Source organism: Trichechus manatus, unplaced genomic scaffold (genome assembly GCF_000243295.1).
Source record: "Trichechus manatus latirostris isolate Lorelei unplaced genomic scaffold, TriManLat1.0 scaffold00091, whole genome shotgun sequence".
NCBI lineage: Eukaryota > Metazoa > Chordata > Mammalia > Sirenia > Trichechidae > Trichechus > Trichechus manatus.
This window is the reverse complement of record NW_004444027.1, coordinates 5,340,132-5,355,860: the sequence shown is the minus strand read 5'-3', so window position 1 is coordinate 5,355,860 and position 15,729 is coordinate 5,340,132. Positions and strand designations below refer to the sequence as shown.

Sequence of the window (15,729 nt, the reverse complement as noted above, 5' to 3'; positions counted from 1 at the left end):
CGCAACCCACAAAACATCTCACAACATGGATTAATCTGGAGAGCACTAAGCTGAGTGAAATAAGTCAATCACAAAAGGACAACTATTGTATGAGACCACTATTATAAAAACCCAAGAAAAGGTTTATACACACACACAAAAAAAATCTTCGATGGTCACGAGGGAGTGAAGGTGTAAGGAGAGATCACTAACTAGACAGTACAGAAGTGTTAACTTTGGTGAAAGACAACACACAATATAGGGGAAGTCAGTACAACCTGACCCAGGCAAAGTCATAGAAGCTTCCTAGACACATTCAAACACCTTGAGGGACTGAGTTACTGGGGTTGAGGCTAGGGACCATGGTCTTGGGGAACATCTAGGTCAACTAGTATAACATAGGTCATAAAGAAAATGTTCTACATCCTACTTTGGTAAATAGCGTCTGGGTCTTAAAAGCTTGTAAACGGCCATCTAGGATATACCTACTGGTCCCAGCACATTCGAACCAAAGAAGAATGAAGACAACCAAAGACACAAGGAAAATATTAGCCCAAAGGACTAACAGACCACATGAACCACAGCCTCCATCAGCCTGAGCCCAGCACAACTAGATGGTGCCCAGCTACCACCACTCATCTCTGTGACAGGTATCACAATAGAGTGTCCTGGGCAGAGTGGGGAAAAAATGTAGAACAAAATTCAAATTCACAAAAAAAGACCAGACTTACTGGTCTGACAGTGACCAGAGGAACCCCCAAGATTTTGGCCTGTGGACACCCTGCTAACTGAGAAATGAAGTCACTCCCGAAGTCTACCTTTCAGCCAAAGATTAGATAGGACTATAAAACAAACAATAACACACATAAGGAACATGCTTCTTAGTCCAATCAAGAGCAAATGGGCAACACCTGCCCAAAAGCAAAGACGAGAAGGCAGAAAGGGACAGCACAACTGAATGATGAATGGACACTGAGAACTTAAGGTCAAAAGGGAAAGGGGGAGAGTGCTGACACATTGTGGGGACTGCAACTAATGTCACAAAACAATTTCCACGTAAAGTTTTTGAATGAAAAACTAATTTGCGCTGTAAACTTACACCCAAAACACAATAAAAAATTTTTTAAAGTTCTTTAATATACATGTCACTTATCTTAACAACCCTGTAAAATGGACAGGGAAAAACACAAAGAGGTCACAAAGCTACTTAGTGGCAGAATACAAGTGTCCTATCCCTACTGCGGTGCTTTTTCCGCTAAATTTTTCCCATTTAATTATTTAATTAATTTAATTTTAATTTAATTATTTAATTTTTCCCTTTTAATTATTTAATATAGCAAAAAAAGCTGCCCAGATCTTTTATTACCACTTAAGTCATAAATACCTGATAATATGTGGTTCCGTAAAGTCAATTAACTGACAACGTGTTGTCTATTGTTACATGCTGGTCAGCTCCCAAAATTTTACTTAAACAGTTTGGAGAGCTCGAAATGGTCTGGGAAACTTAGGAATGAGGAAATTTTTTTCAGTTGGAGTCCTGGTGGCGCAGTGGTTAAGAGCTATGGTGAGCTACAGCTGCAAACCTTTACTCTCACTTGCTCCTCTCCTCCTGCTCCACAAATAATTGTTTATAAAGAGTATCAGCAGCCCTGGTGGCACAGTGGTTAAGCGCTCAGGCTACTAACCATAAAGGTCAGCAGTTCAAATCCACCAGCCACTTGGGAACCCTATGGGGCAGTTCTACTCTGTCCTACATGGTTGCTATGAGTAGGAATCAACTCGACAACAAAGGGTTTGGTTTTAGCGCATATTTTGAAAGGCAGAAATAGAGAAAAAACATATTAGCAAGGATCTTCTTTCCTTTTCTACCTTAATGGTTTGACACTTACATTTATTTAAACCTGTTCTAGTTCCAATGAAAGTATAGACCAGGAATTCTCTATAAACAAAGAGAGAATACCCAATTTGTTGATTCTGAATCATCAAATTTGAACTAGCCCAGATTCTGTAATTTCTCTGGGCACCCCTAACTCACTGTCCATATTCCATTTGTTCCAGGCACTCATCATTCCGCCTCACCAAACATCAGTACAGGAATGAACCTTAGGCAAGCTTGAAGCCTGGGTCTGCTGAGAGATGCTATACCTGGGAAATTACCTTTCAGTTCATCCAGTTTCACAATGAACACTCAAAAAAAGCTGGAATTGTTCGCTCCAATTACCTGCTCCTGATAAAAGCTCACAGACATGTATCCAGAGTCTCTGAATCAATAGAGGGATAAAGGTGTAAGGTGTCATCAGCAGCTATAAATCCTTGTGAGGACCCAAGAAGTCTTACTTCCACCTGAAGCATTTCGTGTTGTCTGTTGAGTTTCCACATCCTTTTTATTATTACAGAAACTTTACATCCTCAAACTGTGTCTGATGATTCTGTCAGTGCTATCAGTGCCCTGATATGACAACTATGCAGCCACCAACTATCTCCAACATTACTTTAGATCAGCAGTGCCTTCTCTTAGAAATTATTACCCACTTTGGTGTCTTCCCTAGAATGTCTGAAATTCAAAAAGAGGCAACCCCATTGCCAATAAAGTATCTAGACTACATGGGCATCTTTGAGAAGTGGGCAGAGATAACCTACCATACCATCATTATGAATGTCTCATGAACCTACAACCAGGAATGCAAATTCACTTGGAGCAAATACATTCTCTTTCTAGTACTTTCTAGGACAACTGAGAAGTGGAATTGGGAACAGAATTAACATTTACAGATCATCTATTGTGTGCCAGGCACTGTGTTAGTTACTTTATGAAAATCTCATTTAATCCTAACAGCCCTTCAAGGTATTTTCATTATTACTGCCTTTTACTATGGTAAGAAATAAAGAAACCAAGAAAGTGACTTATCCAAAATCTTAAAACTAGTAGCTGGCAAGGCCAGAAGTTGAACCCAAGTCAGTACAAACATCTTTATGACTTGCTTCTTACTATCCTATGTGATTTCCAAAGGAGTTAAAATGATTTATAATGACACTAGAAATAAAGGTATTTCTACTTCAATTTTTTTTGTGAGAAAATTGATGGCTTTAATATACAGTAGAGATTACCATGCCTGGAACCAATGTACTGTGTTAAACACAGACACATTTTCATGATTCTATACCAAATCTCTCTACCAATTAGATCTTGTGTAGTCAGGAAAAGAATAGAAAGTGTTTTGTTCAATCTCTATAGCATTTTCAAATATTTGGAATATATAAGATCCTTCCCCAACTTCATATTTCAAAATTTATGAAAAATAATCTTCCTGAAAATTTTCCCAGATTTTTTTCCTACAAATTTTCCCAGAAGTTTTCCCAGTCTACTTTGCTTTTTTTGTTTTTGTTTGTTTGTTTGTTTTTTAACATTTTATTGTGCTTTAGGTGGAAGTTTACAAAGTAAATTAGTTTCCCATTTAGTAGTTTATATACAAATTGTTCCATTACATTGGTTGCAATCCCTGCAATGTGTCAGCACTCTACCTATTTCCCCCTGAGTTCCCGTTTCCATTTGTCCAGTTTTTCTGTCCCTTCCTGCCTTTTTGTCTTTGCGTTGGGCAGATGTTACCGTTTAGGTCTTGTATAGTTGATTGTTTTTCAGAGCACTTTCCTTATGTGTGTTATTGTTTATTTTATAGGCCTGTCCATTACTTGGCTGAAAGGTGATCTCTGGGAGTGGCTTCAGTTCCAAGTTAGAAGGGTTATCTAAGGTCTATAGTCTTGGGGGGGTTCCTCCAGTCTCCATTAGACCAGTAAGTCTGGTTTTTTTTATGAATTTGAATTTTATTCTACATCTTTCTCTTGCTCTAACTGGGACCTTCTATTGTGATTCTGGTCAAAGTGGTCAGTAGTAGTAGTTGGGCATCATCTAGTTCTTCTGGTCTCAAGCTTGTGGAGGCTGTGGTTCATGTGGGCCACTAGTCCTTTGGACGAACTGCTTTCTTGTGTCTTTGGTTATCTTCACTTTCCTTTGCTCCAGATGGGAAGAGATCAATAGCTGTATCTTAAATTGTCACTTGCAAGCTTTTAAGACCCCAGATGCTACTTACCAAAGTAGGATGCAGAACAATGTCCTTATGAGCTATGTTATGCCAATTGGCCTAGATGTCCCCCAAAATGTTAGTCTACTTTGAAGTAATGAACCTTTGAGTGTTACTATAAAATGAAGAATTCCAAAACATGTAGGTTTCAATTTGCTAAATAAAAGCACTGTGAAAATGGATTAAAGACTAAAGTACAAAACATTTTTTCTAAATTATATGTATTATGTAGTCACATTAGTATGAAAATATGGATAAATTATAAAAGCTATCAGGTGCTTACTATGTGCCATATACTTTATACGAGTTTTGCTCCCTATCTTACAAAAAAATCTATGCAATATAGGTATTATTAGCTCCATTTTACAAGCAAAGAAACTATGGTGAGAAAGTACAAATAACTTAACCAAAGTAATAAAGCTAGAAAGTGGTGGAGCTAGACTTCAAACCTACGTTTGTCCAACTCCAAAGCCCATGCTCCTCATCACCACTGTTTACTACCTCCTAGTTCTTGTTTAAGAGCCCTGGTGGCATAAGATTTAAGTGCTCGGCTGCTAACCAAAAGGTCAGCGGTTAGAACCCGCCAGCTGCTATGTGGGAGAAAAGACCTGGAGATCTGTTCCTGTAAAGATTACAGCCTAAGAAACCCTGTGGGGCAGTTCTACTCTATTATATAGGGTCACTATGAGTTGAAATCATCTTGGTGGCACACAACAATTCTTATCTGATAAACATATCCTTGTCCAACATGTGAAAACCATTACAGATAGACACACACTTACTTAAACCCATCATTAACTATTTGGATTAATTTGTCATAGTTTATAAAGTAAAATCATTAAGAGAAGTGCCTGAGAATTAGCATTAGAAAATTCAAGTAAGACAATGATTTTACATAAAATCCTAAGAGGTCAAGAACAGATAATTCAAAACACAAAAACTTGAAAACTGTTTTGTTGCTTTAGAGTTCTTATTTTTATATTGATCTGAATACGATAAGACCAGGAAATAACTTTAAGTATTTAAGAAAATTCAAGTACTATAAATTATCAGCCTACAAACCGAACAAAAGAACTCATTTTTTTCAGTGTCATTAGATTCAATTCTTGATGACTGAATTGCAAATAATATTATATTGTGCTCTTTATCTGAAGTTTTATAATTAGTCAAATAACAGAATAGATATAATCATATCATAATTTGAACAATTCTAAACTCCTGAATGGCTATTATCTCCCATGTTCCAGTGATTCAAATTTATTTATAAAGGTATGTCTAAAAATAAGTCAAGAGTAATATTCCTCAAACACGAATTCTTCAATCTATCAGAGTTTGAACCTAAATACATAATTTTTAAAAATGTATAAGATATACAATACTTTCAAAATAAAAGATAATAAATTACTCCTGTTGTTTATCAGACATATTCATTAGTTAACAAGGCAAGATAACAGTCATTTTCTAAGATATGTCAAAGAATAGATCAAGCCTTACCTCCATTGCTAAAGCTGCTGTCTGTTGGTCATAATGATTCAAAAGATTAGGCATGAAGGTAGTATTATAAGGCAAATCTTGGCACATTCTCAAGGTAATAGGTTCACAAGAAAACAAACTGTGCCCACCTATGTGCCCCGCAAACATAGTCAAGGGCCAAAGATAGAAGACAATCCAACTCATAGCCATCCTTTCAGGATCTCAATGAGATTTGAATGATCAGGGCTATTCAATATTTTTAGATCTTCATACACCTGCAGGTCTCAGTTTGAAAGCACTTCTTATATATCTTAACGTTGAGTTCTTCAAACAGTTAAATACTGTCTGTACCGTCAGAGCTTTGTTAGCTTGGTCTCACAAAAGGCATTTGTTTTTGGTTTCACAATACAGGAAAATGACATCATCTTGTCTCTTCATTTTATTACATAGGGCACAATTGGCCAGCATATCAAGTTGATTAACCACACTCCCAAACAACAGATTCCATCTTACGTGAAGAGCTATTTCTTCCTTTGATTAAAATATCTGAAAAATATTAAAAATGAAATGGGGAAATTAGCCATTTCCTCTCAAAATACTGTATATTTAATATTAAACTCTTTGATGGGCAATAACATACTGACGTAATAGATAATATACGTAAGTACTTCATAAAAATATAGTATAGTTTTTCTGGAGTCCCTCAGTGATGCAAATGGTTAACACACTCAGCTGCTAACCAAGATTGGAGATTTGAATTCACCCAGTGGTGCCTTGGGAGAAAAGTCAGGTGATCTGCTTCCAAAAAATCAGCCACTGAAAACCCTATGGAACATAGTTCTACTCTGACACACGTGGGGTCACCATGAGTCAGAATCAACAAGATGGCAACTGGCTTTTTGAAAGTTTTCCTACTTTATCACTTATGCTATAAATATACTAAAACAATCCTTGAACGGCATTTAACAGCAAATTTAATTTTCTTCTCAGTTGCTTATAGCACATCATTTAACTTCTTATTTATGATAGCAATTTTCATTTGTCCCAAGATCTGGTTGATCCATTTTGTAAAATTCTTATGCTGTTAGCCTAAATTTTATTTAAATGATACCTGTAATAGCTATAAGCTAAATTATTAAATTTAAAATTCGTTACATGTTTTAATCACTAATAGTGAATTTTTACATGAAAAGATTTGTGAAGGTGGGGCCAAGATGGTGGAATAGTCAGACACCTCCTGTGCTCCCTCTTACAGCAAAGACCCGAAAAAACAAGTGAATCGATTATATATAACAATCTAGGAGCCCTAAACATCGAAGACAAAGTTGGGGAGTAGGACTGAGCGGCAAGGGGAGGGAGCGACAGTTCAGAAGCAGCAAGGATTTGCCAGACCCGACCTGGCCAGCACCGTTAAGGCTGGATTGGCTGGTGCGTGCAGGCTGAGACAAGCAGTAGCACTTGGGACGCGTTTTCCACATCGGGAGAAACCCAGCAGCGGAAAGTCTGCACAAGCCTCTGGAGCCAGGAGAGAGTGGCGCTGGATCTGTGAAAGTTAAGTGCAAGCATCTAACCTACCACACAGGATCAAAATAACCCTTCTCCCTCTGGGAAGTGCATCCCTCCCCTTCACTTGCCCCCCTCCACTCTGTTCTGGTCCTGGTCCAGCTTCAGGATTGCCGTACCCCCTGGGCTGGAAGCAGGACCCATCACAGAGCCTGAGTCAGTCTCCTGGTTTTGGAGAGGGAACAGATAAACAAACAAATGACAAACAAGAAAAAATAATCTGCCAGCTCCCCTAAGCCAGGACCTCAGGGCAGGCACTGTCCCTTTGCCTAGGCAGAGGCATAAGCGATCCACAAGCTTCAAATGCCTTTCACCCCTGCCTAGACCTGTATGGGCCATTTCAACAGCGTAGGCCCTCCTTAGCACAGTACAACAAGGTATATACCTGAAGGCTATTTTCAACTGCAACAGCTAAGGGGGAGTAGTAGATTTGTGAATTTGACACCACCCTACCCATTAAGCAGGGTCCTCACCTACCCACATGAGAGGCCTGAGGACTGGTGGCTACACCCACTCCACCTAGCCAACAGCAATGGGGATCCAAGAATAAGTGGTGTCTCCCAGTCTTTACAGCAAACAGCACTGGGTGCCCAAAGCCCAACTGCAAAACCCACCCACCTACGTACTCTAGGGAACAGGGACACACCTTTCAGCCAGGCACTCAGGGGCACAGAAAGACAGCAAATAGAAATCCAAAAGATTAACAATTTCAGAATTAGACAACTCAATAGAAAGTCACAGGAGCAGAACTGAGGCAACGGAAGTCAGAATTAGTGAGATTAAAGATAAAGCACTTGACACCAACTTATCTGAAGAATAATCAAATAAAAGAATATAATAAAATAAACCCTAAGAATTATGTGGGACTCTATCAAGAGGAATAACCTACAAGTGACTGGAGTACCAGAATGGGGGGATAACAGAAAATACAGAGAGAATTGTTGAAGATTTGTTGGCAGAAAACTTCCCTGATATCATGAAAGATGAAAAGATATCTATTCAAGAAGCTCATCAAACCCCACACAGGGTAGATCCCAAAAGAAAGTCACCAAGATATAATCAAACTGGCCAAAACCAAAGATAGAGAATTTTAAGAGTGGCTAAGGATAAGTGAAAAGTCACCTACAGAGAAGAGTCAGTAAGACTAAGCTCTTAGTAGTCAGTGGAAACCATGCAGGCAAGAAGGCAATGGGATAATGACATATATAAAGACTTGAAGGAAAAAAAATTGCCAACCAAGAATTATATACCCAGCAAAACCATCTCTCAAATATGAAGGTGAAATTAGGGCATTTCCAGATAAACAGAAGTTAAGGGAATCTGTAAAAACCAAACCAAAATTACAAGAAATACTAAAGGGAGTCCTCCAGTTAGAGAATTGATAATATCAAATAACAACCCAAGACTAGAACACAGGACAGAACAACCAGATATCAACCCAGATAGGGAAGTCACAAAAATAAGTCAAAGTTAAAACACTGAAAATAGGGAAACAGAGATGTCAATATGTAAAAGATGACAACATCAAAGCAAAAAAGAGGGACTAAACAGTGCGGTCACAGAACTTTCATATGAAGAGGAAGTTAAGGCGATATCAAGAAATAAAAGATTGGTTTAAACTTAGAACATTAACTGATTTGACAGAAGGCATCTGTGATACCTTGAAACAGGTCTAAAAAGATATAAATTCAAACTTCTTACTAGCTGTGTGAATGTAAACATACAACTTAATTTCTCTGAACCCAGAATTTTCTTCTTCCTTAAAATTTCCAACCTCACCTGTCTCACAGGGATGATATGTAAGATAATTATAATTATAAGATAAATAAAGTATAAATGGGAAATCAGCAGCACACATTAAGCTTTTTTTTATTATTTAATTATGGCTGATGCAGATGCTACCTCTATGAACCAATACTGAACTGATAAATAGAAGGTTCTAAAAGTATTACAGGAAATTTCCCCAAGATTTCAACATCATCTTAGAAAGCGCAAAAATTTAGTACTGCAGATGCAGCCCCTGAATTAGAAACATTTGACCAACAAATGACCATTATACACATTCAGGCTGCACAGAGAATAGAAATCATCAAAAACACACATACACACACACAAAACAGAAATAGGAATGACTTCCAATTAGTTTCCACTGAGCTTTAGAATCTTTGACTTGCCTCTACTTTTCCAGGAGAGAGAACATACGTGACTCTCAATTGAGATGGGGAGGGTATCAGTGGAGTGGAAGACAGGTCTGGTATGAAAAAAGCATACTCTAAGCTATCACACTATGATTTGGTTTAGTTATGATGCTAAGTTTGCTTTTATTTTATTTCATATGCACTGAATGTTTTTGTGTGGTGTAGAGAGCCCACGATGGGAAAAGAAGAGAAATTCAGGTTCAGAAATTCTTAAGAGACCCAGGTTAATAGGACAACTCAACTACTAGCATAGAGAATGCAGACTAGTCAGACGCACTAAGCCATCCCACTCCAAAAAAGACCCGAAAAACCAAGTAAAACACTTACAGATGTCGATCCTGGAACCCTGAATCTTGCACGAAAAAGTAAAATATTAGATCGGAAGTTACTGAGCATGAAAAGAAACTGATAGAAAATGCGGAAGGAATAGAGATACAGAGTGGAGTTTGCTAGCCAAATGGTATGACTCAGCATGGCCATCTTGGAATAAAACCAACAACCCTGCACGCAGAAAGGGACCTCCATGGAATTCCCAACAGGAGAAAGAGGTATGGCGTGGACACCCAGAGCTAAGTAAGACCATATTTGCTGGCTGCAACTAAAGGAGGAGCCCAGACTCTCTCAGCAGGTGTCATGGATTCAATTGTGTCCCCCAAAAATATCTGTCAACTTGGCTAGGTCATGATTCCCAGTATTGTATGATTGTCTACCATTTTGTAATCTGATGTGATTTCCCTATGTGTTGTAAATCCTATCACTATCATGTAACAAAATGGACTAGCGGCAGTTACACTAATTGGATCTACAAGATTAGATAGTGTCTTAAGCCAATCTCTTTTAAGATATAAAAGAGAGAAGCAAGCAGAGAGACATGGGAATCTCATACCACCAAGAAAGCAGCACCAGGAGCAGAGCAGGTCCTTTGGACCTGGGGTTCCTGTGCAGAGAAGCTCCTAGTCTAGGGGAAGATTGATCACAAGGACCTTCCTCCAGAGCTGATAAAGAAAGCCTTCCCCTTCAGGAGGTGATGCCCTGAATTCGGACTTGTAGCCTGCTAGACTGTGAGAGAATAAACTTCTCTTTGTTGAAGCCATCTACTTGTAGTATTTCTTTTATACCAACACTAGATGACTAAGATGCCAGGTAACCACAGGAGCACACTCCTACAACCCCACCACTCTGGTGAAGAGCAGCTATAAGCACACCATCCCAGCAACCCCAACTGCCAGGAATCATAGTACCAATCCACTCTATTGCCTTCCTCCATCAAGACCCCTAAGCCCCTCCCACCTCGCTCCTCCACCCTGCCCACCTAGGCCCCGATGGGACCCAGCTCAGACCCCAGGGCCCTCCCCACCAGCTCTGGACCCCTCTCACCGCCCACCACAGCCCCAAGATCAGGCCCAGACCTTAGGCCCCTCCCTGCTGGCTCTAGACCTTCCTGCTGCCCAATGCAGCCTCAAGGGGGCCGAGCCTAGACCCCAGGCCCCTCCCCGCCAACCACCACAGGCTGCTATAGCTCCTGGGCCAGTTCACGCTGCAGACAAACAATCCATCTACACCCATTCCCCCTGCTGGACATGTCCTGCTGCACCACAGCTGAGCAACCAACCCAGGACACCCGGACAAGGTGGTGAGAATTATCATGCCCACAGACAAGCAAGCAATAAAAGACACCTAGCCCACCTGCCCAAACATAATCAAACAAAACAAAAAGCAGGACAAAACAAACAAACCTATAATCAATAAATAAAGAAAATAATACCTGAATGTCTTGGAGACAGCAGATGGTAACAAAACATACTAAAAATACAGGACAAAACGGCAGCAGTATGCAAACAAAATAAATCACCAGTTGACCTTCCACAAGAAGACAATGCACAGGAACTACTTGATAGGGAATTCAAAAGTCTAATATTCACGGCTCTCTAAGAGATTAGGATAGAGTTAATGGAAAATGCAGATAAAATCATGGAAAACACAGACAAAACCAATCAAAACATAGCCAAAATCATGGAAAACACAGACAAAGCAACAGAAGAAATTGGGAAATAATACAAGAACAAAATGTCAAAATAAATAAACAATTAGAAATCATACCAAAACAGCAATAAGAAATTCAGAATATAAAAAATAAAATTTCAGAAACAGACAATGCAATAGAAGGTTTTAGGAGCAAATTTGAAACAATGGAAGACAGAATCAGCGAAATTGAAGACAAATCCAAGGATGCTACTTTGTTTGGGAAAAATTAGAGAAAAGAATGAAGAAAACCTAAGAACTATGTGGGATACAACCAAGACCAAAAATTTACAAGCGGTCAGAGTTCCAGAACAGAGGAAAAAAATGGAAAACACAGAGAAGATCATTGAAGACTGACTGACAGAAAATGTCCCTAATGTAATGAAAGGTAAAAAGCTGACCATCCAAGAAACTCAACGAACTGCATACGTAACAGACCTCAAAAGAAAGTCACCAATAAATATCATAATCACACTCACCAAAACCAAAGACAAACAAAGAATCCTGAGCACAGCTCCAGAAAAAAGCAAAGTCACATGTAAAGTGGAAACAATAACACTAAGCTCTGATTACTCAGCAGAAACTATCCAGGCATCCAGGCAAGAAGGCAATGGGATGATATATACAAAACCTTGAAATAAAAAATTGCCAACCAAGAATAATACATCCTGCAAAACTCTTGCTCAAATATGATGGCAAAATCAGAACACTTAAAGAGAAACAGAAATTAAGGGAATCTGTAAAAAACCAAACCAAACCAAACTTATAAGAATTATTCTTTAATAAAGAATTATTGAAGGTCAGGTGAGGCCAAGATGGCAGACTAGTCAGACACTTCCAGTGGACCTTCTTACAACAAAGACCCGAAAAAACAAGTGATTCGATTATATATGGCAATCTGGGAGCCCTGAACATCAAAGGCAGAGTTGAGGAACTGGACTAGGTGGCAGGGAGAGGGAGAGACGGTTCGGAAGCAGTGAGGAGTTGGCAGACCTGACTCGACAAGAGCCTGAGCCCTTCAGGCCTGATAAGTTCATGGGGGAGCGGCAAGGCAGGCAAGCAGCCGAGCTCAGGAGGCACGTTTTCGGCACCTGGAGAGACCCACAGCAGAGTCTACACGGCCACGGAGAACCAGTGAGAAGCAGCCCTCCACAAAAGATAAGTACTTGCGTACGGCTTACCACGTGGATCAAAAACACCTCCCTTAGGGAAAAATCTCTCTCTCATTTACTTCCCCACTCCCCACTCTGTATGGGTCCCAGACCGACTTCAGCAACTGCTGAGTCCCCTGGGACGGAAGTAGGATCCGTCACAAGCCCGGAGCCATTCTCCCTGCCTTACAGAGTGAACAAATTAACAAATGGGAAAAAATAAACTGCCAGCTCCACTAAGCCAAGAACCCAGGATAGGCACAGCTCCTTTGCCTAGGCACAGCCATAAGGGATCCATGGACTTTGAAAGTGCCTTTCCCCTGCACAGACTTGTGTGGGCCCATCTCAACAGCATAGGCCCACATTACCACAGTACAACAGGGTATATACCAGAACCATAACTTCAACTGTTTCAGCTGTGAAGTAGCAGGTTGACATTTGACGCTGCTCTGCCCATTAAGCAGGGTCTTCACCTACCCACAACAGGGGCCTGAGGACTTGTCACGCCACCCATGCCACCTAGCCACCTGTGAGAGGGACCCATGAATAAGAGGTGTCTCCCAGTCCTTACAGCCAACAGCATTAGGTGTTCATTGTCCGACTGCAAAACTCACCCACATACGCACTCTAGGGAACAGGGACACACCTTCCTCCTGGACACTAGGGAGTGGCCGTCAGCACCTGCCTTGCTCAGAGTGTGTCCCCCTGCTGCAGTCAGATGCCTGTGCCGAAATCAATCACCCATGCCGTCTAGAACTGTAAGTGAGAGCCTACACCACACACTTGGTGGCTATCTACCTAGGCACCTAACCTGAATCCATACAGGAGGAGTGGGTGGACTCCTGAGCTCATATACCTAGTAACAGATCTAACCACATGGTGACAGGACATTAGAGCTTCAAATGTGCCAATAATCAAACTAGCTCATACGAGCAGCCTATTTCAGCATACCAAAACAAAACAAAAAGCTACGACACAGTAAGCAAACATAAAATAAACAAACATAATAACTTATTTACGGCTCGGATACAACAGTCATAACAAATCACATAAACAGGCAATCCATGATGGCTTCAGCAAGCTCCCAAGATAAAGAATGTGGAAATTTTCCAGAGGAGGAAAATTTCTTGGAATTACCAGCGGTAGAATGCAAAAGATTAATATACAAAACTCTTCAAGAAATTAGGAAGGAAATTAACCAAAATGCAGAACACACAATAGAGGAAATTAAAAACATTAGATAAGAGCATAATGACAAATTTAACATGCTGCAAGAATCCATAGAGAGACAGCAATCAGAAATCCAGAAGATTAACAATAAAATGTCAGAATTAGACAACTCAACAGAAAGTCATAGGAGCAGAATTGAGGCAATGGAAGTCAGAATTAGCGAGACTGAAGATAAAGCACTTGACACCAACTTATCTGAGGAAAAACCAGATAAAAGAATTAAAAAAAAAATAAAGAAACCCTAGGAATTATGTGGGACTCTATAAAGACGAATAACCTACAAGTGATGGGAGTACTGGAACGGGAGGGATAACAGAAAATACAGACAGAATTGTTGAAGATTTGTTGGCAGAAAACTTCCCTGATATCATGAAAGATGAGAAGATATCTGCCCAAGATGCTAGTCGAACCCCACATGAGGTAGATCCCAAAAGAAAGTCACCAAGACATATTATAATCAAACTTGCCAAAACCAAAGATAAACAGAGAATTTTAAGAGCAGCTAGAGATAAACGAAAAGTCATCTACAAAGGACAGTCAATAAGAATAAGCTCAGACTACTCAGCAGAAACCATGCAGGCAAGAAGGCAATGGGATGACAGATACAAAGCCTTGAAAGAAAAAATTGCCAGCTAAGAATTATATATCCAGCAAAACTGTTTCCCAAGTATGAAGGTGAAATAAGGGCATTTACAGACAAACAGAAGCTTAGGGAATTTGCAAAAACCAAACCAAAATTACAAGAAATACTAAAGCAAGTTCTCTAATTAGAAAATCAGTAACATCAGATAAGAACCCAAGGCTAGAACATAGGACAGAGAAACCAGATATCAACCCAGATAGGGAAGTCACAAAAGGAAATCAAAGCTAAAACACTGAAAACAGGGAAACAGAGATGTCAATATGCAAAAGATGACATTAAAACAAAACAGAGGGACTTAAAAAATGCAGACACAGATTTTTCATATGGAGAGGAAGTCAAGCGATATAAAGAAATAAAAGACTGGTATAAACTTAGAAAAATAGGGGTATATATTAAGGTAACCACAAAGGAAACTAGTCAAAATAAAAAACGAGAAAAATATAAAGACTCAGCTAACACAAAATCAACAACAATGAAAAAGATGAAAAGAAAATACATAAAGAAAAAAGACTCAGCACAGTGGAACAAAGAAACTGTGAACAACACACACACACACAAAAAGACATCAAAATGACAGCACTAAACTCATTAGCTATCAATAATTACACTGAATGTAAACGGACTAAATGCATCAATAAATAGACAGAGAGTGGCAGACTGGATTAAAAAAAACACGATCCGTCTATGTGCTGCCTACAAGAGACACACCTTAGACTTAAAGACAAAAACAAACTAAAACTAAAAGGATGGAAAAAAATATATCAAGCAAACAACACTCAAAAAAGAGCAGGAGTGGCAATCTTAATCTGATAAAATAGACTTTAAAATCCACCACAAAGGATAAAGAAGGACACTATATAATGATTAAAGGGTCAATGCGCCTGAAGGACATAACTATAATAAATATTTACGCACCCAACGACAGGGCTCCAAAATACATAAAACAAACTCTAACAGCACTGAAAAGAGTGATAGACAGCTCCACAATAGTAGTAGGAGACTTCAACACCATTTTCGGTGAAGGACAGAACATCCAGAAAGAAGCTCAATGAAGACACAGAAGATCTAAATGCTACAATCAACCAACTTGATCTCATAGACATGTATCGAAAACTCCACCAAACAGCAGCCAAGTATACTTTCTTTTCCAACACATGAGGAACACTCTCCAGAACAGACCACATACTAGGCCATGAAGCAAGCCTTAACAAAATTCAAAGCACTGAAATATTACAAAGCATCTTTTCTGACCATAAAGCCATAAAAGTAGAAATCAACAACAGAAAAAGCAAGGAAAAAAAATCAAACACATGGAAACTGAACAATACCTTGCTCAAAAACCACTGGGTTATAGAAGAAATTAAGGATGGAATAAAGAAATTCATAGAACC

The 15,729-nt window shown here is 39.4% G+C and overlaps 1 protein-coding gene across 1 annotated transcript in view; it reads right to left on the bottom strand.

Annotated features, from left to right (window-relative positions):
* FZD3 (frizzled class receptor 3) overlaps positions 1 to 15,729 on the bottom strand; it is a 153,472-nt gene that overhangs the window by 125,557 nt on the left and 12,186 nt on the right. Inside the window, exon 2 of the mRNA XM_004382189.2 lies at positions 5,553 to 6,077. Within this exon, the coding sequence (XP_004382246.1) occupies positions 5,553 to 5,741 (189 nt within the window). The 5' untranslated portion in view covers positions 5,742 to 6,077. The remainder of the gene's footprint in view (positions 1 to 5,552; positions 6,078 to 15,729) is intronic.